Source organism: Pomacea canaliculata, linkage group LG6 (assembly GCF_003073045.1).
Source record: "Pomacea canaliculata isolate SZHN2017 linkage group LG6, ASM307304v1, whole genome shotgun sequence".
Taxonomy (NCBI): domain Eukaryota; kingdom Metazoa; phylum Mollusca; class Gastropoda; order Architaenioglossa; family Ampullariidae; genus Pomacea; species Pomacea canaliculata.
This window is the reverse complement of record NC_037595.1, coordinates 27,610,882-27,635,502: the sequence shown is the minus strand read 5'-3', so window position 1 is coordinate 27,635,502 and position 24,621 is coordinate 27,610,882. Positions and strand designations below refer to the sequence as shown.

General features: G+C 45.2%; 1 protein-coding gene across 2 annotated transcripts in view; it reads right to left on the bottom strand.

Moving 5' to 3' along the window:
• Positions 1 to 24,621, bottom strand: part of LOC112565664 (neuron navigator 2-like) — a 207,750-nt gene that overhangs the window by 139,508 nt on the left and 43,621 nt on the right. The window contains exon 1 of one of the 2 annotated variants that reach the window (XM_025241280.1): positions 18,642 to 23,665. The exons of the other annotated variant lie outside the window; for it this stretch is intronic. Within the exon in view, the coding sequence (XP_025097065.1) occupies positions 18,642 to 18,776 (135 nt within the window). The 5' untranslated portion in view covers positions 18,777 to 23,665. Of the gene's footprint in view, positions 1 to 18,641; positions 23,666 to 24,621 lie in introns of those variants that run through there. 2 annotated transcript variants of the gene reach the window in all.

The window sequence follows — 24,621 nt, the reverse complement described above, 5'->3', positions numbered from 1 at the left end:
CACTACTTATCTACTCACACAAAGTACACACTTACGTGCACACACACACACACGCTCAAACAAACGCACGTTCATTCATTGTCACACGTGTCCGTCCATCTGTCAAAATTCAAGCTACTTCTTGTTCTTTTCCAAATCAACTTTGACACAAATATTCCACTTAAAACTTGTTTTGAAACACGCCTTAATTGCATTCCACTTTTTTTTTTCATTTCTTTTTTCGATTTTATCTTCCGCGGCTGCGACTGAAGGAAGCCTTCCGACAAGAACTCCTCAATTTTCAGAGGTTTTTTTTTTTCTTCTTTTTTTTTCTTCTCACATTTCTCCTCAAGGAGAGATCATACGTGGGCGGGCATAGCACATTAACAGAAAGCATCTCATACAGCCCGGTTTTCCAAAACAACAACAAAAAAAAAAAACTTCTTCTTTATCGATCAGAGGATCCTACGTTCACTTTGTGTGAGCAGTGTTCACACCAGCCCCCGACACCACAGTAATTTAATCTCCTCGCCGCCATCGTGCGCGTGCGTGTGGTCGCGTGCGCGTGTTCGGCTGTGTGTATGCTTACTGTGTATGTGAGTGTGTGTGTGAGAGAGAGAGAGTGTGTGTGTGAGAGAGTGTGCGAGTGTGTCTGTCGATGGTTTTGTCACGTGCCACAGCCTGATGACCGGAACACGCACAAGCCTACTGACGCACGAGAACAGCCGTCTGGAAAGGTCGATAACCCGTCGCCATAGAGGGGCATAATCAAAATAGATTTTTCTGGGCACAAAACACACAAATCTGCACACGAACTCTCCCCACCCGTGGCCATGGACAGACGTCACACCGCGACCTGTGATTAGACAGAAAATGTAAACGAAGAACCAAAGACGGTCCGAAAAATGTCCCTTCCGTGCTTCTTGGGGTTATCTTACGTTTCCCTCCCTGTCCCTCCCACAAACCTTATGCTCACCCTGTCTCATAATTTATCTGGACACAGAACAGTCTAATGTCTGGTATTCAATGGAGTGGACCGCGCGAAACCCTCGTGTAAAAACTCTCGTCCGAGAAAACGTAAAAAGATCGACAAACCACGTTATCAAACGTGAAGACAGTTCATCTCACAATTGTATTCATCTGCACATTGAAACCTTCACACCAGATAATTTAAACTTGAAGGAAATAAAGAATACATGCACCTCAGCTTTTAAAATCTGTAATCTGCTTTTAGTTTGTTCACTGAACCGTTAACAACCATTATTCCTGTCGGTTTTATGAAGTCTCCTTCCACATGCCTCGGACTCTTGTCTTGTCTCGTATTTCCACGTAAGAATCCAGCTACATACGTGCACCATACGTGGTTAGGACGTGAGATGGCGGTAACAGGAGGTGAGGCTGACAGGACGCATTTGCAGTTGCAGCAACGAGCTGTTCGTTACCTGTGGCGGCTCCTTTCATCTTCACTTTGTCGGTGTTTGTCTTCTCCATCACGATGACGTCGTGCTGCGCGTGCTGCTGAAATGCAGACTCGTGCTCGGGCGGCGGTCCATCTTCTCGCCAGGAAATATAATTTGAGGAGGCAGGCCAGGAATTTAGAGCAACACTACAAGTGCCTCACTGATGTTGGCGAGTCGTGGGACTATTGTACTGCACGAGACATTATCACTGTCTGCACGTGGCCTGCACATGATCTCTCGACTGGCTTCTGATTTTTTTAACCCAAAAATGATTTCCTCGATTGTTGAAAATGACTCCAACGATTTTCATTGCTGGGAGGAGTGAAGGGGCAAGGGTCAATGTTACCTGATTCCAGACAATATTACAAATGCAGAAATGACAATACACGAGACTCGGTTATTGTTGGTAATTTAAGACAACATGTTTGAAGGGGAAACAGGGATACGAACCCCCTTGCATCCAAGTCTGACTTGTTGCTGTGATAAAACTTGGCATGATCTGTTGGCGGTGTGAATCTTCCCCGGTAAGCTCTTTAACCTGACTCATGTCTTGGCTGAGTTGTTTGGCAGTGCAAAAGACATTTGTATGCACATTTTTGTCTGAAAAAGGTTTCACGGCAACGGCGTTAGGATGAGCGATCGAAGCAATTAGGCTGTTTTTTACAGGATTGGAGCCTCAAACCTCAAAGTATCCCCAAACCCCATTGTATTTACAAATATTTTTAGCATGTATGACCAAAGATACAATGTCCTATACCTTTGCCTTGAGACAATTGGTCTCCTGTCACCTTCATATACAAATTTACCAAACCTGGTCAAACATTCGAAATTTGCTCGATGGAGATACCCACCCACCTTCACTAGTACTATAAGAACCTCCATTTTGTAGATTGAAATCTATTAGTTATTTTATTGCCAATGCACCGCAATAAAAATGACAGTTAAATCGAGTGCATTAAAAAACGTAATACGTCCATATTTTTACTTGCAGAAATTTTATATGCAATGCTACTGATTCAACAGAGATGAAAGGGTCTGCGTTCGAGTCTGCGTTCAGACTGTAAGCCACATACACCTTGGACAAGCCGACAATGACCACCATCTGAACTGGACAACCTTCCAGCGAAGACGTGACAGATGTGTTCAGATGTCACACGCTGGTGGACTGCTGTTCGCAGAGCACAAGTTTGTCATCTGGGTTCGTATCTATGGACCCGATGTCAACATCTGACTCCGAAATTACCCTCACAGATTCGCACCTCAGTTGCAAGAGGGAAAACCAGGTTGGAATGGTGGGGAGGAGGTTTCTAGGGCAATAGCTATGGACAGGACTCTAGAACTCTGTGATGTACTGACCTCGGAGGTCTAAGTCTTTTGATTCCCGGTTTTCAACTCCCTAAAAGAAAGTTCTGCCTCCAGTCCATGGTCAACTACCTCCGTCGCCTTTCTGTAGTTTAGAACTAGGAGAAGGAACCGTCACCTCATAATGATCTTGATCTCTGCTGTCAGTCTCCTCGCGCCGGCGCGGCGCCATATTTCTCGGGACGCAAAAAAAAACTCTCGAGTTTCACTCGGTTCACTGGCCTGCGACCTGCTCATTGGCTGCTTCGGTTACTTCGCCAGACTACTAATGGACAAGTCCGCTTCGCCGACCGTTTATCGTAATGGCCCCCTTGCCGGTCTATCGACAAGCCCTGGTCCTTTGCTCTCTTGCAAAGAGTGCGAAGCTAGTTTTTCTCCTTTGTGGCGCTCGGTGGTTTCCACGAGACCAAGGTAAACCGAGTTGTCGGCCCATGTCTTGGCGCTGTGCCAGAGTCTCCCAGTCACGCTTTCCCTCCTACAACAACCCCCACCTGTTGTACGTTCTCTCTATCCGCCTCCCACCCCACCACCACCCTGGCCTGTCGGGCCAAGCCTCGTGTAGAGGTGGCTGTTCTGGGTATTGTCGGCCGAAATTGGCTCTACCGTCATTTGCAAGTCGTAATTCTTCCACTCTTGTTGGATCGAAACCTTTCTCACAGTCTACCATACCACTCTATCTCTTCGTCCCTACTACTCTCAGTACGCACGCACGCACATACGCACGCACAGAAAGAGAGAAGAAACCCAGGAAGACATTTAAGCTCATACGTCATCCATTCCCTTTTTAAATTTAAAACAGAACTTCGCATTCATTCTCCATTTCTCGCTTTCGGCCATGCTTAGGGCCTTAGAGATCTTGTCAAATAAGTGAGAGCTTTTCTAGATATTTCTTGGAGGAAGATGTTATTAAAAATAATAATTCAATTGTCCACACAAGCATCCTTCACCTGCATCTTGACAATCACGTGTCGGAGACGTGCTTAACCCGTGTCACGTGGGATGCGTACACAGCACTGGGTCACGTGTACAATATGGCCATATTGTGAGAAAACTGGAACCATAACAAGAACAAAACACAGTGTGGTCATAATGTAGAGAGAACTACATGTCATTATCCCGACATCTACACTATGATCTCTCTCTGTGAAGTTTTTAATCACTACAAACACCATTTTCAAGAGCCGCGCGTGTTTTTTAAACCTCGCTTGCTCATAATCTCAAGAAAAATTCTGCAAATCGAAAGAAAACAAAAAAAAGGAAAAAAAATCAGGGTAAAAATGTTCGATCTGAATATAATATCCCGTCACGGCATTGCAACAAGAGACAATACTGCCCTCTGGCAGCTTATGGCATTTCGCTCTGCAGCGCCCTCTCTCGGCACCCGGCCAAAGCTTGCCCTTGCCCCCCACCTACCCACTTCCCTCCCCTGCCACCCAACCGTGGGCAAGCACACCAGCCAGCTGTCCATTACATCGTGATTCACGTTGCCCCGTGGAGACTGCAGGCCGAGCTCCTCCGGACCGCGGTGAACCTGGACGCCAGCAACTGCCCCCAGGCGACATCTAGATGTTGCTGAAAATGATTATTTGTAACACATTTATTGTAGCCTGCGCACTTTTATCATCCTGGCGCTGGAATGGAAGGACAAGTGCTGGCAATGTCTGCAGAATTTATTGGCACTAAGAGATCTGCCATGTCTAGCACCGTCTCTGAAAACCAGCTTCATCGGTTTTATTGACAAGCGCGGTTGATCGAGACAGTGTTTATTTGTTTATTTATTTATTCCCATTGTCTTCTGTTACTGGAACCTACATCTGCGTCCAAAGTCACAAACTTTTACCAAAAGAAAAAAATTATCTTGGTCCCAAAGTCAGAGGAAAGCAAACTGCTGAACAGAAACTTAATCATCTGGGGCCGTAGTCATGAGGCGAGAATAAAAGTTTAAGGGCAGCGACTTACCCTCGCATCATAAGTACGGCCCCAGAGGAATAGTCTCTTGTTCTTCCTGTGTGAATAACAATTTTTTAGGAACATAGTGGATAAAGTGTGGAGAATAGTTTAAATGTCGTCTCGTTAAACGCTCGATGGTTCAGGGAGAGATATTGAGAAGGTAGAGGTAACACTTCATCTACCCAATCTCCCACTTCGTCAAGTCATTCCATCAGCCACAGGAAGTGGTCGTATGAGGGGGAGGAGAAACAGGATGCTAGTAATCCGGTCTTTTTAAGGTCCTTCGTGACGAGACACACACAAAAATCTGTTCTGGAAAAGACAATTACTGGAAGCAGAATTATTCCACTGATAACTTGCATCCAGACACTTCGTGGATTCAGAATACAGTTTGCTAGCCTCGTATCTGTTTGGTCTGGCTGACTATAATCACGGCTGCTCCCAGGTCTGTCCCGGCGAGTAAACATGTCTCGATGAGCGTTAAACCGGAACAGGACGAAGAGTGATCTTCTAATGGCCCCTGCCTCCGCAACTTCAAACGAGATTGATCTCCCCGTGCCGGGGGGCTCCACTATGGACTGATCCAGCTTGCCTGCTGTTGTTGTTGTTGTTGTTGTTTGTTGTTGTTGTTGTTGTTGTTGTTGTTGTTGTTGTTGTTGTTGTTGTTGAGCCTTACCTTTCGCCTTGGCCGGGTAAGGTTTGGTGTGTCAAAGATTTGCTTTATTATTATTATTCTCACACAAATCCCAAATTTTAAGTCCAGAAATCTCACCAATCATACGTCAAACTGTTGTACAGAAAAATATTGCAAACAATAATACTTTCACTCCTGAAATTGTCAAACTATATTACTGGCATACAGACAACAGACTGAAGGATTTTTGACACACGAAAAAGCGTCCCCGGAGACACACTTCCATAATTCCTCCTTCGAAAATCAAATATTCACAAGTCCTGCTTCAAACCAATTCTAATCACTCGACCTTTGAAATGCTTATGAAAAACATTCAAGCCGTATTACAGTCTCAGGATTTTTTTCAAAAAGGTCTTCAAATTGAATTTTGTATAAACCAACTCGCGAGCTGCGATCGACAAAAGCCTCCAAGGATCGTTAATTATGACAGTTCGACCCACGAGTGATGAAAATTGTGGCCGAGAGCCGGCCTGCCGAGCTCTTATTAAATTCGTCTTGATTAAAGCTGATTAAGTCCCCGCGTGAAGTAACACATCTAATGAAACATGCTTCTGGACATGGAGCTTTGTTTCCCCGTGAAATCTGGACACATCTTGTCAATAACTGAAGTTGTATCCAAGAATTTCTTGAATATTGCACGATTGATTGAAAACTTCTACTCCAGACTCTTGACAAGGGGAGAGAAATGGCGGTGGTTTCAGGTTTTAACTATACAGTTCAATATTGCTGCCAACCATTTTTTCTGAATATCAAAGTTTGATTGGACTGTATTGTAAGCCACGTAATCAACATGAGAAGACACTGAAAGTTTTGTTCAGAGAATATTATTATCCACCCCAGAACCAGTCCTGTACAACAAGCATCACATACAGCATCATAGTGGGGAATGGTGTGAGGACAGGTGTAGGACCATCTGCAATAAATCACACAGGTGCACGTTTACATTTCAGGTGAGAGACAAACATCAATTCTCATTTCTCTGTGAAGGAAAGCCAGAATCAGAGAGTGTCTGCTTCCATCAACCACCTCAGTAACATCGGTATTTCTACAATGCAGAACTCTCCACAAACAACCTCCGGGTGTCTCATCTATTTCTAACATTTCACATCCGTCACCCTAACCCCTGAAAAAAAACCTTCTGCCATTCCTTGCAACAAAAACCAGCAAATAATAAACACAGATAAACAAGTAACATTCTAGCTTCCATTGCCCTTCGACTCGCTAACTGAAGACAGAGAAACGAAACAGAAAAAAGCTGGAGCCTTGGTAAGATCCGGTCCCGGAGGATCCACGCTGTTAACCTATCTACAAAAAGAGGAGAACTTGGCTGCTTCTGTTTTATTTATATTTATTTTTCGTTACCATCTGAGCTGGGTTTGAAGACTGGCGGCTGTTAATCTTGTGGTGAGCTGCGTTCACACGCTGTCGCTATGGTGATAGCAGAAAGAGAAGATTAAGAGCTGTCTGGAAGGTCTCAGCTTGTGAACAACCAATAAATCCTTGTAGGCATTAGAATTCCTTTCAGCATTGCGTGCTGGCTAAGAGGATAAGCAAGTCAGAGAAAAATGAAACACTTGTAACAGATCTGGGTGTCCCCCGGAAGCAGGAAGACACCCCACACCTACCCTCCCGCTACAACCGCCATCTCTATTGTACCCCACATCAAGATGGCGGAGAAGGGGAAGCAGGAAAGGAAATTCGAGTTGAGAACAGTTTGGAGGATGCCCCGACATGTGTCATCGATCTCTGAGACATGCTTCTGGACCTCACATGACAACAACTTTCAAATAAACTTTCAACGTATTTAGTATTTAGGACGATGATGATGAAGAGGATGAGGATGATGATGATAATCCTGTCTTCGTGTGATTCATGTTTGGTTATTCAATGTTTGTCTTTATTTCCTTCTTTGACACAGGTCGCTTGTTTACTGCAGCTAAAAGCTTTTAACGCAGTTTTAATGCAAATGTTCCATGCGTTGTTGTTGTTGTTGTTTTTGTTGTCAAATCGATGATTTGTTGATTTTATTTTTGAAATCAAATTATGGCCAAGAGGATGTTTTCATTTCGGGAGAAAGCAGGGCTTTTATTTCGTCGAAAAGTTTCCTGAACACGTTACAGCAGCCGAGCGCCGTTACTGGCGCTTTTAAATCATATCTCGTGTCCAAAACGAGGCTTTAGTGGGATGTATCCTGACATTACTGGAAACAGAGACGGTTTACAGCCACAGCAGCGGCGAGACGGAGGAGTGGAGGAGGGAAGTGGGATGCAGGGAGGAGGTGGAGCACGCCGTATTGATGGCACGTTAATCCCACGTATAAAGGACGGAAGGTGCAGAAAGAGAAAGTAATCCTTCCAGCTTATTTCTTCTTCTCACTTTTTGCTCCATGTTCATGGCGCCCACAAGGTTCAGACACGAGAGAATGGCAGAGGGCGCAGCAATCGTGTCACGTGCACATCTCCATCCCTGCGGCCACGGACTTTAAAATGTAGAATATGATAATGTTTGTGTGGGGCTGGTATTAATTAATTAATGCGCATAAGAGAACACATAGACACACAGACACACAGAAAGTCTTCACAGTTCAACTTGGGGAAGTAGCAAAGACTGATATATATGTATACTTCCCGCCATCCGTGCTGCGCCAGGTGTTTTTGATTTACCTGCTACACACACCTGCGGAACTAAGGCAGGACTATAACCTGAAGATGGCTTCATTAAGTTGGTGATAAACTTTCTTCGTCTTCAGCATCCTCACCGCCTCCTCGCCCTGTACACATCAATATTCATGGCCAATTTCAAAGCAAAAAAGCCGACAATTATCTGCCTCCTTAACTGGCTCATCCGGCCAAAAATTCGAGACTCGAGAACACACCGCCATTTTTTTTGCTTGTTTGTTTTTTGAAGCAATCAATAAAAATAAAATCTTCTTTATTGTGTATAATTATTTCCTACAAAACATAGATTCTGCGTGTTGGAGGTGATCATACGTGAAATTTAGTTTTGTTTCTAAACAAAGGCGGGTGCTCCACGTGAGGTCTTTCAGAAGACACACGTGATCTCATGCACTCGGCGCGCCACTGTTCGCCTCGTTTCTCTCCTGGTGGGAGGATACGCGGAGGTTTGGGGAGTAACCAACGGACTGGAAATGCATTGCTGATATTAACTGCTCGACCAAATAAGATTACCAACAATTTTATAAACTGGAGTAAAATATTTGATCCTGTTTTTAAAGGGATGCACAAAAATGTCATCCATAAACATTTGCATGGTTCTAGGAAAATGAAGACTGGAGAATATATTTAACTTTATTTCATACCTTTATGATGTACATTACTTTTAATTTTAACATAGATTTTTATGCGATAAACATTTAATAGATTTGTGTCGAGTCAGGGTAATTGTTTACAGTGACTGTCTATAAAACAGAGCTTGTTAAAGAAGAGTTTAAAGCGGGTAGACCGGAACTGTACTTGGGTGACTGACCTGCTCTACGCATGCGCTAAAAGGTAAAATTGCCAGCTTAATAATTCTTTCACCTCGATCGTTGAATTATTCTGTTCAAAAGCCAATACCAAACAGTAACTCTAACCGAGACTTTAAACCTAACCCAAACCAAAAGCTATTTTAATAATAAATTTCATCAATCACCTTAGAGAGAGACACACACACAAAGCTCTCGAGAGTTAAGTGTGTGGACCAAAGAAAAAAATTATTAAAAAACGAACTTGCATCGTTGGCACCAAAAACTACTCGCATCACTGACTTCACTAAAGCAGCTTCCACAAGAAGCAATCACGTGTTAAGTTCGTTGAAATATTGCCTTTTCACTGCACGCCATTAAATGACGGTGTGCGCATGCGTGCAGGTACGTGCAAACAAAAAACTGGCTCGCAAAGCATCACAAAAAAGTTGTTTGAAGAGCGCAGGGAGATACCTTTTTTTTGAAAAAAATAATCCCCACGTAGGACCACTGCGTCATATTTCTGAACATCTCTGTGATTATGACGAATTCAAACCGGGCAACCTGGGAAAAAAACAGCGGACTGGGAGGAAAGCGGAAGTGGGCATGTCCCTGCATATTCCCCTCCCCTCACGTCACTTACTCTTTCATTTCCTTCTGCGAGGAAAGTTTTCCCCTTTCATTTTTTCGCCCATTTTTAAACCGAGCACTCGGCAACCGCTTGGCCAATCTTACGACCTTTGCGGTGGGCGCTGGACACGCCATTGCATGCTGGGAAGGCATTACCCTGCTGACGTCAACACGTCAGCAGGAGAGGAGGCCCTCTAATGAGAGTCTTTATGCGAGGCGCATACGTCACATGGGGCGACGTTACGTCTATAGCTGCGCACGTCACGCAAGTCTGCTTGGACCACCCGCGGGTGGACCACCCCACCCGACCCTTCCCCATCCATTATTTAGACAAAGAGATGTTGTGTTTATTGTTGTCATGTTGGTTTGTTCTTGCCATCTGCTGGGGGTCAAAGGGTAATGAGTTTGCACTTTCAACTTCCCTGTCTGTGTGTGTTCATTATGATTTTATTATTGTCTGGCTTATCTCCCTTTCCCTGTCTTTTCCTTCTTTATTTTTCTTCCTCCCTCGCCTCACTCTCCAATCTGAACGCTGCTGCTACATTCTCTCCATACAGTACGCTCATTTGTCCAACCAGTTATTCACTGCACGTTTGGGAGAAAACAAAACATGTTTATCAAGGACGCCCACCTTTACATCCAGCCCCTCCTTAATAACAGCCTTCCGTTTGCTTAGCTCCCTTAAATCGCGTCTAATAGCCTCCCCTGCCCCTCGCAAAACGCTGCGACTTCCGCGTGCTGTCAGCCCAACTGTCAACAAAACAACAGATTGCAATGGATTGCAGTAAAGGTTATACAGCTTTCTGTGTTTCTACAAACATCATAGATGCCGGTAGTTTGTTTGGGACTGGACGCGAGTTATGTCCCTTGCTGACTGTGTCAACAGATTGTCCGCGGAGAACATTCTAGTGCCGCTGTAGCCAGCGCCGACATTATCGCTTGTTGACAAACCTCTCCGCCAAGGGTCGGATGTGAAACAAAAGACTCCATGGACTATTTCACGATCAGAATCCACACATCTGCATTGGAAGAGAAGACAAACATCTCGCGAGGGCAACGACCATCGAGTGAACATGGACGAGGGTCTGATCGGCGGAAGAATTTTACTAGTACGGACTAGTGAGCTCTCTTCTTCAGACCCTGAGGACAGAAATTCTACAAAACTGGAGCAAGGGTTTCACGATGAATAAAAAAAAAATCTCTGGTACGAAAAAAAAATCCTTTTCCTTTCAAAGAGGTGACAAATGGGAAAGGAAAGACAGGAAGAAACAGATAAGAAAGGGAAGCTGGCCGGTAGAATGTTGGGGCAAGTCAGCTGCAGCGGGCTCGAGAGGTTATTCCACTGATGAGGACAGGCAGATGATTGATGAAGAGCTTGGCAATGCTGCAGTTATTTTTGTGAACTTTCAAGCGTATTGACTTTTGGGAGGACATCATCACCTGAGACTCAGGACCACACCGAGCTCATGTCGAGTCGAGGGCTCGTCACGAAGGTTTTTCTTTTTGCAACCCTGCGTTCCAAACTCGGTTTGGATCAACACGATATTTTTTAAAATTTTTAAAAATCAGAAACGAAGAATTTAAGTGGTGAGAAGCTAATAAACTTGAACAACAACCCCTGTGACGAAGGTGGAGTGGAGGTTTGAGAGTTGAGATGTTGGTCTTGAAGCTGTCTTCATAATGCATGCATCGTGCACGCCTTAGGATTGCAGGATTGCAGTAAAGGATTGCTCCTTGCAGTCAAGACAAAAAACATTTGGTGATCCCTCAAATAATTCTGCATGGAAGACCAACGCAAGCTCCACCAGCAGCCACGACAGCGACAGACGAAGATCCGGACAGTTCCGTAACAACCTTTCAGTCCTTGCCAGCCTGAGGTGAGGTGAGGGCAAAGGGAAAAAGACAGACGGAACATTCCTCCACTTCCATTTCATCTGCTTTGGCGGAGAAATCGATGCGACTGTAAATTAGAACGCCTCCGCTCCCTCCAGTCCTCTTCCGCTGCTGCAGCAAGGGAGGCGCGTTTGGCATCATTTTTATGATGTCATGGTAACGACGAATGGTGACAATGACGAGGGCTTGGAGCGAAAATGTCCGCAGCAGTGAAACACATTCATTCTGAGTCCCAGCGTCACGTGACACCAGCAGGTTGCTGCAGTGGACTGTGGGTAGTGAGAGGAAGTCAGCCCAATATTTGTTTTCGTGACATAATGTGGACACAACCCTCATCATATTAATCTAGATTTTTGTTTGATATTTGATATTTTATTTTTTGTTGTGTGGCTGGTTACCTGCAGGATATTACACGCTTATCACACGCGCGTCAGTCATAACCGACATACAGTTACTTACTCTTGTCCTGTTCACATGATGAATTGAACATCGTCCAGGACAACACTGTTAGACATATAGACTCGGTTTTTTTTTTATTTATTATTATTTTGAGCTTTGCAGTGGGGTTGGACGAATCGCCCCCCATTACCCTCCCGTTCCTCCAGAGGTCGGAGAGGTTCACACCGCAGGACTAACTTCTTGTCGCAGACCTTCTGAACACCTCAAGACCTGCAGCTGGCATATTGCAGCGACTTGATGATAACATCATCGATAGCCCTCCACCAGCCTGGCGCCCACAGCTACCGACCCCGGCAGGTCAACCTCTTGTGACAGCACGAGATGCGAGATCACATCCGGGTATTATCTATACACGGACTACTCTGCTCCAGCGGCTCTCAGAAATACATCTTATCACCTCCCTTTGGAAGAAGGGAGATGTTTTGTTTGTTTTGGTTGTTTTTTGTTTGTTTTTTTTCACTGGTTTGATTGTAGGTGATTCTAACCCAGTAAACGTGACGTCAGTGCCAAGTCAGCAGACGAATAACCGTTATCTTGCAAGCTCGGCCAGCTTTATAAATGGGAGGCTGTCGGTGGCCATGGAGCCCAGCAGACGGAGGCCAAGCCAGAGTCTTACACTTTCTTTGAAACGCCTCGCACAAGGGGGGCGGAACCGGAAGGGAGCAGCTGTCCCGTGATGCGCATGAGCAGTGGAGCTAAAGCTCCTCCAAAGCTGAGCGTAATTTGTGGGAATAAAGACTGAATGGGAAAAGCAACATTTGCAAATTGGCTTGAAGTGTTTCCACTCTCTTTGAGTCGTTTCCCCTGATTTGGAGCGGTTGTTAAAGCTTCTGTGCGGAGAGCAGAAAAATGTCGGAAAGCCATTGCCAAAGCGAGACGAAGGGGTGAGGGAGGAGTTTCCACCATCTACATGCTTAGCGGAGAATTAAAAATTAGTTCCAAGGAGATTACATCGAGGCAGTTGCTTGAAGTCGCTTTGCACGACGGGATGCTAACGTGGGCTGTTTATTCTCCTCCACTGCTTCTGTCGGCTTTGTTATCAGGAAGACGAGAAAGATCGTTTGAATGCTGGAATTTGGCTCTGAACTTTTATGATATCATCCCTACTCCCTCCCATGGAAGGAACTTGGGGATGTTTTGGGGCAGAGTGTTCATTAGTTCATCCATCGCCACACAGGTCATCTATTTAGATTAAATATAAAAATACACAGAGCATACACAGATACATATCATATACATATATTCAGACATGACACAATTCTCTGAATGATTCAGATATATTATTTTAAAACTGCAAGTCAGTATTCTTCTCATCTCATACAACTTGTTAATTACCTCTGCTTCCTTAGTAATTACTTGAGATATTTTTGTGCTTTTGGGTTTTTAAATTCTAGTCACGTGGGAGACCCTACACTTTTCAAATGGACAGTCTGAAATTCTGCCAGGTAATACAATCGTTGATGGCGCTGTTTCCGTGATATGCTTTCGATGCTATACTTTTCTTTATTACATGAATTATTTACAATACAAATGTCAAAACAAATGCATAAATCTAATAACGAATACATCCATGAACGTGCATAAACGGATAGAGGTTCAGACAGAGAGAGGAATGTTCGTCCATTTGCTGTGAGTCCACGAAAACTGCTGGCGGTGCGAATGGAACCGACCACAGTATGATTAACGAAATATGTTTGTGAAGCATTCGTGGCTTTCTGTCAGTCCAGGGTATTCCAGTAACACCAGGCAGGACGGGGGATGGGAGTGGAACTAGGGGAAACAGCCAGAGGGCAAGCGGGAATGAGAGGATTGTGTGTGCGACAGGTTGCGATGACAATTTGCAAGTCAAAGTCGACCCTCGCCCAGCCCTCGCCAGCTCGTCTGCTCATTCCCCGCATTTGTCACGCCCTACTTTCTGTCTATATTGATCTCCTCTTGCAGCCTCACTTTTTATTCATGTCCAGCAGAATTGAGTCTCTAACCTATCCCACAACTCGCTCTTCCTACCTCTTCCTCCGACCCCATCCACAAACACGATGTGTCGGTATTCACCCAAACTCTCGCTGTCAACGGTTAGGTCTGTACTTGACTGTAAACAACAGTCTACAGCCTGACTAAAATTTCCTCAAAATGATATATGATATAAATTCTTTGCCTTTCCTCAAACAAGCTGTTCCGCACCAATTAAAACAACATGTTGCCAGTGACCTGCTATGAACACCATCCCAACAAAAATCATTCTCTAACTAAAGAAGCGACACTTTGCAGGTGACCCCTCTACGACCTTCCTCTAATCAACAAGAGAACCCTGACAAGTAAAGAATTCTTTCAAGTGACCTGCTCATGACCCTCTTCTCTTGTTTTGACAGCCAGCCATAAGGACGCCGTGGTGAACAGACAAGAACCTCCGCTTTTTATTCCCTTAAATGGAAGAAAAGCAGAGTTTGGATTTTTTTTTTTTTTTTGATCCATCACAATTCTCGGAAGAAAAATGGTGGAGGATGAGACATGTGAAAAGATAGGTTTTTTGGAATCGGTAAAAATAAATATCGTTCATTTATTTAAAAAATATTTTGTAGACGATGACCAGCTGTTTGGGTTGGTGTACGGTCAGTTTGTCAGAATGCTAGAGAGACAGGTCCACAGACTTTTTTCTATTTGACTGTGCCGCCATTATGTACCGGAAATATGTCACCTACGACTGGTGAGCAGTCTGGTCTCGAAGGACAACTGAATGAAGAAGCTAGGCCACTGGTGTTGATGAATAGAGAGCAGGAACAATCTACAAGATGTGTTTTCATCCTAATGAACTACCATCACGGTAAGGAAATTATTGACGATACTTGAAAATTCCAATTTTTGTGAAAAGGAACTTAAAACAGAGAGACTCTCTCCACAAGGAGGGAACAGAGGTCATCAGTAACTGGAGTAAATGTTTGGCCGAGCCCAGTCCATGCAATAAGGACAGAAGTCAGACAGTAGATGTCCTCCATCTTCTCTCTTTCCATAAACATGTAAACAGAGGGAAAGGTGGAATAAAATAAACAGAGAGAGACATAATTGTAAACATTCACTCAAACACAGAGAAAGAACTTCACTGAAGTGTACTCTGGCTATGTTACCAAGGGAAAGGGGAGACAAACATAATGATGACGACCGAGGCTTGATGTACACAAATTGGATAAAACATTCAGCGGTTAAGGGTCGGGGGTAGCGGGGGGTTGATGTAAGCAGCCAATCAAACACGGCTAATCATAGCGAGGCAGACAGGTAGAAGCGAGCAGCCAATTAAAGGGCAGCAAAACGTGGCAAGGGAGGCAAGCGAGGGTTAGCTGAGTGCACTTAGTCACTCGTCTGTCCATTAACCGCAGGGCAGTCGAGGGCTGTTAATTCGCTATAACAGTAATTACGATGCAACATGAAGGTAAGACGGCAAAAAGGAAGAGGAAGGGATGCGAGTGAAGGAAGGGGGGACGGGAGACAAGGTGGAAGGGATGGAGGGATGGCGGAAAAAATTGAAAGGAGAAAAGAAAGTAGAAGATATTCGTCTGAATCATCTCATGCACGAGGAATCCCCATTGGTTCATGTCATCGTGAGCTGATTGGCAATTGCCTAGGACCTTTATGGCTTCGGTGAACGGATCTACTGTTACTGATAGCATTAACGACAACCGCCACTCTTCTCCAGAGATTTCTTCCTTTCCTTTTTTCGTTCTTTCTTTCCTTCCTTTTTTTTATATTTTTTTTAAATTTTTGTTTTTGTTTGCTTGTCCTTTCTTTTGTTAATGTTTTTTTTTATTTTTTATCTTTTTTGCGATTTTTGTTCGTTCTTTTGTTTGTTTTTTTTCTTTTTTTTTTCTTTTGTTTGTTTGTTTCTACTTTCGTTTCTTTACTTGCATTTTCTTGACCTTTTTTGGGGCACGTAAAAAGGCAAAATATTCGGCGCTTACAAATATCTTGCCCTTGCAAGAACCGATGGCGGCTGTGTACAGACAAGTACACTCCAGTGACACACTGTTGAAGGACGTTAGCAAGGAGGACAACTCCAACGATAGCTTGTAATGGCAACAGGGTGTTGCAAAGCTCAACAGGCAACACCCCGAAGGCTCTACCATCGAGTCAGAGAGAAATGCTCTTTAATTGCGTTGCTAATGGCAACGCAGGCAGCTCACAGAGCGTTGCACCCAGCATGGAAGGGCGACATGCATCAGGTCTAATGAGACCCTTGCCCCTGGCTTCTGGCAAGAGCTGGGAGGTCAGGCAGCGCGGTGACCCTGCCATGGAAATCAGCATGACTGGCTCGACCTCCAGCCTCTGGACCTCCTGCAGGGAGTGGCTCCCTCTGCAAAGAAAATCGCGTTTGAGCGAAGAGCTGACGACAAGGGACTCGGACGGACAGGACACACGACCGCCAAGTCCCTCGCAATTATTTTTATGAGACCGGAAATTGCTTTTCGCGCTGCGTGGCGACTTCCTCTCCCTGTCTCTTCCTCCCTTCCTCGCTCCATCTCTCTCTCTCTGATTAACGAAGCACAGGTGAAGAAAAGAACGGGGCTATGAGACCTTCACCTCTGACCTTCTAATCAATATGGAGGATTGGGCGAGGGACGGTAGTCGTTCTGGTGGGTCGGCCATGACAGGGTACAGGCGATTATGACTTTGAATACCGTCATAAATTTTTATTGTTATTATCATTATTGCAAGCGGTTCCCGATGCCCAGGCTTTTATCAAATACTATATAATTGAAGGTAATATAATGTTCATCAGTAACCAATGAAAATACTGTATTATAGATATTCAAGCATCCATTTTATTTGCTGTCACGTGACAGCTTGGTAATGTGCTCGTGACAACTCTGAAGGCTTTTTTTCGGAACCTGAAAATGCAACATGCAGACGACACCATTCATCAGTGTGTCACATTTTTTTTTTTTTTTTTTTTTTTGGTGGTTAATCTCGACAGGTGAGTCATGGAAACATTAAGCAGCGGGTTTCTAGGCAGTGCAGGTGAACTGGTCAATGGACGGAAGCAAGTTCCATCAAAAAGCGTGTTGTAGTCCGACGGTCTCCACAAGGTCCGGGGAAAGCAGGAGGGGAAAACTGTTGGATGTAAAATATCTGTGAAGGAACTGTGTATGGCTGGTCACCACACGAGCAAAGTTCATGTCAGTTTGCAAGACTAAAACCAAAAATCTTGAAATTCGTGACTAGTCTGAGATCGCCAAGACAGCCACACGCACACAAAGAGAGAAAGAGATACAGGCATTAAGATAAACGGAGAAATAAAGAGAGAGTGATAGAATATAAAAAAAACAAAAGAAATGGTGGCAAGAAAAAAGAAAGAAAAAAAGAAGGAAGGAGAGAAAACAAACATAAAAGCCGTCATTGGCCCGCGTGTAATTAAGGTTGACTCGGAAGCAACAAGCACATGACGGGAGAGGAAATATATGTGCTCGGCTGGGAGATAACACCACCATCGACAGCCACCACGACGGACGAGCGGGGGACGAGGGTAGAAGAGGAGGGGGAAGACAATGCCAGAACGAGGCTCTGTAATTACTGGGCGCCTATGGATCATGCGTGCAAGTAAATATTTGCGAGAAATCAAACTCGCGGCCTGTTTGACTGCCTGCCTGCCTGGAGTCAAAGAACGCAGGCGGAGGGTTCTGAGGCAAAGACTCATGGGAAAATACGTAGGGAGGTCGGGGTGGAGTCAGGGTATGAATAAGGAATCGATGAAGGATTGAAGGAGCGAGGAAGCACGTGTGTGCGAGAGCGTGGACGCACAACCACTTGGCGGCTCGCTGGTGGCCATCATGGGATGCTCGCGAGGAAGGGAGGATAACCAGATTATTCGGCCATCTTTGCACTGGAGATCTTGGACAAGTCACGGGAGAGACTGTTGGTGAGAGAGAAAGAGAGAAACTGGCAGACGTGGAGAAATAAGCAAACACGCATAAGACACACAGAGTGAGAAGAAAAGACAGACTAAATCGAATAAAAGGACCTTCTGATGGCAACCATTGTAGTCTGCACGAGCAGTTCTTTTAAATGTTGATACGCACGGCTTTTTAATAACAGTTTCGCCCAAAATGATGGAACCTCGTGTGAATGGAATGCTTGTAGATAAAAAGTAGATAAAATGTAGATAAAATGTGATAGTATGTCATTTTAAAATGTCCATCAAGTACAGTTGTTTGCCTTGAACAAGGGTTCGCTCACAAAAGCTGTTAGGATGGCAAATCATTTTCTGTCCAGGGTAAATGGAAAAAGATAAGAAGAAAGGCAGAAGATCAGGTTCCAGAGAAGACAAGTGAAAAGAAAGGTGAGATAACGCAACATGACAGGTGAGAAGATCATGTGAGAGGATAGGTGAAAGGTCATGCGAAAAACGATAGGTGAACGCGTATGCATGGTAAGATGCTCGGTGACGAGACTACAAAAATTCTCGTTTATCTCATCTAGTGTATAATTTGCTTACCAATCTTGACAATACACATGAGCTTGACAACACACGCAACTCGTAGTATACTGGAATTTATCAACAAACATTTGTTTCCAATGAATACCATGTAAACAATGACTTTTATATTTTTTGCTTCCTGATTTTTGTTGATGGGATGGGAAATATTTCGTTTAAATAAAACAAAAATAACCCCAAAAGACTACATACACACATATATACACGCGTGAACAAACACAGACATATCCAAACTTACAGACATACAAACATACATATTATTCTTCCTACCGTTATCTTGCTCTTGCTTCCAACAGTTTGCGGGACGGGAAGGGAGGATGCAGACAGGGTGGTGGGCTTGGCGCTGCCAACCACTGGAATCCGGGTACCTGCTGGCCTTGCCTGGGCCACAGAGCCTGTGGCCATAGTACTCCTCTGGAAGCGGGGTTCACTCACAAACTCATTCTCCTCTACCCTTTGGTCACGTGTCACATCGCTGTTTGCCTTCTCTCCCTCGCATGCCTCAGTTCCTGTCAATCGGTCTTTTAACCGTGTCACGTGTCACTTATTAAACATTTCCAATAACAACCAGAAATACTCTGTACTTATCATACAAAATGTTTTTGCAAGTCTAAACGCAGGCTCCAAATATTTTCGGTCACTCTCTTCAACAAGTTCAGACCTCCTGGACTAGGATCTGTGTCCAGCATTCTGACCTGAAGACCTCGGAGAGACAGAAAGGAGGTTTACACTCGAGCCTAAACTCGTTTACTCTGTGTCCCAGTGCAGGGCGAAAAATGTCAGGAGTGAAAACAGGTTTATGATTGATCGGTGGAGCTAGGTTATTCCACATCTCAGCAGACAGCTGTGCACTTTTGTCACAAGATGGCGGAGAAAAAAACCTCAAGGACGTACTTCCCGAAAGATCACGAGCCAACCACACTCACTTCTAAACCATTCATAGGTCGAAGCTCTTTCTCAGTCTCGGTTTGCCAGAGTCAATGGCAAAACTGCCGAGGTTGCAACCGGAAAAAAAAAATTCTTCAGAATACCCGGATAATGGTTACGTCATTCTCGGATTTCGTTCCGACATTTCAGGTCTCGTGCAGCATCTCCGAGGCAGCGAGAGGAGAAAATGTCACACATAGACATGAATCGCAGGATCAATGGAAACCGTAAATGCTTAAATAAATTCTCTAACTGTGAGTGAACGGCTGCCAAACACTACAGAGAAATGTTGGAAATGCTTCTTGGCGATCCTGCCACACGCCGATGAAAAACAAGTTGATTCCCGGGAAACTGAAAACAAACAGACAGAGAGACAGACCGTCTAAAGAGAAATGATGTTCCATTCCATATTCCTCAGTATTTACTTCTTCACACAGTCCACGGTCATTTGGCTTTTTTAGGACATTGTTGCTGGTACTTCTACTTTATTAAAAAATATTATTTGATTGTCTGCGTGTTCAGAACAACCAATAGCAACTCTCGATGGCTAAACTAAAATTTCTTTGACCATCGATTATACAGTTTGATGTCAGACGGTCTCTTTTTTCTTATTGGTCTTCTCTGATGGGTTTGGTACAAACAAACAATCCAGTTGACTTCAGGAAGATCCATCCTACATTCTATTTCCTCCGGCGCATTTAAACAAATATTGGACTGGAATGAGGATTTTGAAGAACACACGTCTCCGTGTCCCCCGTGCACAAGATTATGTATGGTTCCGATTTCATTCAGATTCCTTTGAACCACTTTATGTGAGAGGAGAAATTTTGATCAACTATTTCCTGTTGGAATACACGAACCTGCACTGTAGGGAAGGAGAGATATGCAGGGATGGAGGCATAAAGAAAGACCATCAAGCAGTTTAGTGCTGGTCTCAGCCAGTAATTGGCTTTGAAGACTACGTTCCAGTTCTTTTTTTCTCGCCTCCACAAAATAATGAAGGCTCCCAGAAGTGCTGTAACCGTGCTGCCTGACATGAGTGGTGTCTAAATATATCCTTCCTCAAAATACGACACTTGCTGCACCATGGAGACGACTTTCCAGAATGTTCTGCTGCGCCTTCTCTGTCGCTGGTGAACACCAACTGTAATTTTTGTTCCATGATTGTCATGCGGACCCAAGGTTGCATCTGGTCTCTTGGGAAGACAGAAAAATTGAGGGCAGAGGAGGAATTAGTTATGTAAGACAGATTATACAGCGAACTACCTCGCAGTCCTTGTCACATAATCAATACACTTGCAAGAACAACTGTCATACCTCTCCTGGGACTCCTTCACACTCCTGTGAGATAGCGACTGGGATTCGTTTTCTTTTTCACTTAGTCCGCCGCAATCAATAACTGACCGGCAAGGAAATTGAGATTGTTTCAAACTGTGGACCTTAGAGTTCGATTCCCTTCACGCCGATAAAAGTAAATTTTTCCTCCTATATTGAGTGGGACACGGGGGAAACATCCCGACTCCATCACACCACTGTACTTGGGAGCCTGGATGAGATCCCGAAAGGAATGACCCCGAGCCGCCTGTCAGGGATGTGGAACCATCTGCGAGGTGCGTGGGCTGTCATGGCCGTTAGTGTCCGTTAGTGATTACAGGTATCTCAGCCACCACCACCCCAGGTACTCCCTCGTTTGCCTCAGTTGGAAGTCATGCAGCACCTGATCATCAGTAGGGAGGATGCTTCATCCCCGTTGGTGGAAGAGGTGGGGTTGCTTTGTCTTATTTTGTTTCGCTTTGTTTGTGGATGGCGGGTAGTGAAGATAGGAAACTTGGATCGCCTCCATATTTCTTTATTAGCATGTCGATTCACTCAAGCTTGTCTCATGAAGACAAATGTTTGTATACAAGAGGGGATTTTTTTGTTTACTTCTTTCTTCCGCACGAAGTAGCGAGGTTTTCCTCCACCTCTCTCCAAGTGGTACGTTCGGCTGTAGGTTCAAACCTCATCGTATATCTGTTGATATTTCTATCAACCCCCTCTATCACCCTCGACAACGTAACAGGTAAACGTGCGACGATGCGTAGAATGAACTAGGTCCAAGCACGCATACGCAAGCGCCCACTCCCATGCACTCACGCACGCATAACGGATAAATCACGTGATCTTGCGTCTTCCAAGAAAGGCAACATCAAAGCAGCTTCTTCGCTACCGCATGTGACGTTTCTATTCACTCCGTGACGTTTGTTCTCGACGCCGAGAGATTTCTGGCCTCTTCTTGCACCTCGTTATCTCGGTCACGTGCTTTCTGCTCAACCTGGGACATTTCCATCCTCTCTGTGGCGCTTGATATCAAAGCGGTGACATTTTTAGCCTCTTCTTGCTCTTCGGCATCGCGATGACGTTTTTAACCGCAGCGGTGACGTTTCCACATTTGTAACGATCAAACGGTGCGGCAAACACCGCCCGCGACACTCCTCGCGCTCAAACCTCCCGTCGCAATCAGCACCAGCGAAAGACCTTTCGAAAGGTCAAAGGGCGCGCCTCCAGACTATTTCCAATCACTTCAATCATCACAGCCCCAACGCCAAGAGTGCGAAGGGGAGACAACTCGGCCACAGCGTCTGAGGGCGTCCAACAACATCCCCGTCTGTTTGCCGACGACTCCTGAAAAATTGGCGAGGAGAATGGTTTGTCTTAGATTTCTGCCTTCCTCCATCTCATCCTCCTTTCTCCACCAGACCGGTCTGTCTGCGAGACCGATTCTTAACGGTTAAAATCATCCGGTGACCGGTCGAGGTCCTGGGGAGACGTGTAGATGTGTCCCATTGAATCCTCTGTAACACAATCGGGAGAGTTTTCTTGACACGTGGAGTTATGCGCCCTCGTCAAAGACGAGAGGAGGAGGTGGTTGCCAAGTGAGGACCATGAGAAGCTCACTCACGAGAGTAGTAATGGCAGGGTGGTATCAAAATGGTCAATTTTAACATCTGTTATTCCAATAAATTATCTGCCACGTCAGCAGCAGCATGAACACCGTAAGGTCCAGCTTCAAAATGGCGGAGGTCAATGCTTGAGACATGCAGGGTCAAGTAGCAGAAAGTTCAACAAACCCTGACACTGTAAAGAAGAGGAAAGATAGATGTCCAACGTTGAGAAGTTGACGTCCAAGAACACAGCTGTACAGACACACACACGCACATGCGCACGACAGTGACTGTGAGTTGTCGGTAAGATAATCCTGGATGATCACGCGCAGATTATCGTCCTTTCTGTCGCCGTTGTGTCAGGGTTATCCCTCTGGCCCGCACGTGCAATCGATGAAATCCACGATGTTGTTGAATCGAATTCTCAAACCACCAACGCACTCTTACATCAACAACGCGATAGTCGCAACCAACATCTGACGTCGCGTTGTCGCGTCACATCCAAGTCACGTCTGACGTTCGCGCGCGCGCGTCACAACTATCGCTGAGTTGGCGCGTCACGTCCGCTGCTGGCGTCATCCCACTCGAGCACAGCGCTGCCACCGTCCATCCTACAGCTAGAACCTCTACTGCTACACTACTACACCAATGCCAGCATCAACAGCTGCTGCTGCCGCCGTGGCCGTAGCCCCTCCACCAGCGCACGGCACCACGACCAGCGCGCGGACCTCAACCCGCGACGAAAGCAGACGAAGCGACGGAGGCGGCGAGTGGAAGCCACGGCATCAATCGACGGCTGCGGAGGAGACTTGCACGACAAGCAGTTTCCACAGCCACCGGCACACAAGCACCAACGCCAGCAATTCTTCCTCCCGAGTCTTCTTACCAGTTCCATCTTCACAATATTCAACGAATAAAGCCGTCGGCGATTATAGTCTCTCACTCTTTCTCCAGCCTCCCTACCTCCCTCTGCTCCTCTTTCAAACCATCAACAAAAATTATAATGTTATTCAGTAATAGAATTGCTCATTCAAGCATCGATGTGGTTCAATAAATTAATTTATTCTTTCAGAATTTAAGTTACACCTACTTTGTGCGACGAATTTTTTTATAAGGTAAGTAATATTTTTTTAATGATGACCACACACACCAACATCAGATAGACGGAGACAGAGAAGGCCTTTCGTTTGCCACCCCTCCAACTACCCACCCAAAGACATTTGCTTCATGGAAACTCATCAGTTATCCTACCTCCCCCTCTATACCTCCACCTTTCCTGTTTCCCCCGCATCTTGCCTTTCCCCTCCAATCGATCGGCTCTCCGTTTACAAGCAGCCTCGGAGGTTTGAGATTCCTCTCCATCCTCCCACTCCTCTTCCCTGATTTCCAGACCGCACGTCACTCGTCACACCTCCCCCCTACCACTTGCCAACCACACCCACCTTTTCGAGCTCACCTCAGAAAATAGGTTGTAGGTAATCGTCTTACTGCGGGGCTTTGATGTGAGGATGGTTTAGCGAGGGTTTGCCGAGTTTCTGGCAGGACTGGTTGATGTTGCTGAGCTCGTGTTATCGCTTGTGTACCATCCGACTGTCCGCCAGACAATGACAGTGACACTGGGTGACGTGGCATCCGAGATATGACAGTTATTGTCGTGGGTACTCATGTGTTTGTGTGTTTGTGTGTGTGCATGCGCTAATTTGCCTGTATGTGTGATTGTATAAACATTTTCTCTCTGTATGTGTGTGAATATGAGCGTGGGTGTCCATCTGCGGATTATGTGTGCGTGTCGGTGTGTGTTGTTGTGTGTTGATGCTGGATGTCTGCCTGTGTGTGTGTGTGTGAGACAGAGAGAGAGAGATGGAGAGTGAATGTGTGTCAGTGTGTGCACCTATATGTTTGCGTGTATGTACGAGCGATCAAACACGTTTGCATATACGTGTGTATGAGTGCACGCGCACCCACACTTCATCAATAACACGTGACCCTCTGCGTGACCCAGTTCCTCTTCCCTTTGTAAAGACTGTGTTTACGATTTTGCCCCTCCGACAGAAAAATCTTTCTTTTGCAGTCGGTTGGTAATAATTTCCAATAACGCCGCTACTTAACGGTGTATATATAGATATAAATAAAACAGTGACGAGACCTGGTGTGACCTGGGTGCTGTACGTCACGTCACTGCTAAGCTCTAACGTTCCTCCGTCACGCAACGCATCGATTACGTGAGTCACAATTACTGTCGGGTCACAGATGACGTACAGGGTACATTGCAAGTGCAGTGTGTGAGACAAGTGCGAGTGTCGTGGGCTCCCACCCCCAAGTCAATGCGCATGCGCAGTCGTTGGTCTGTTTCCTGCCGATTTCCAGTCTTTCATTGCGACTTCCGCCAGAGGTTTTCT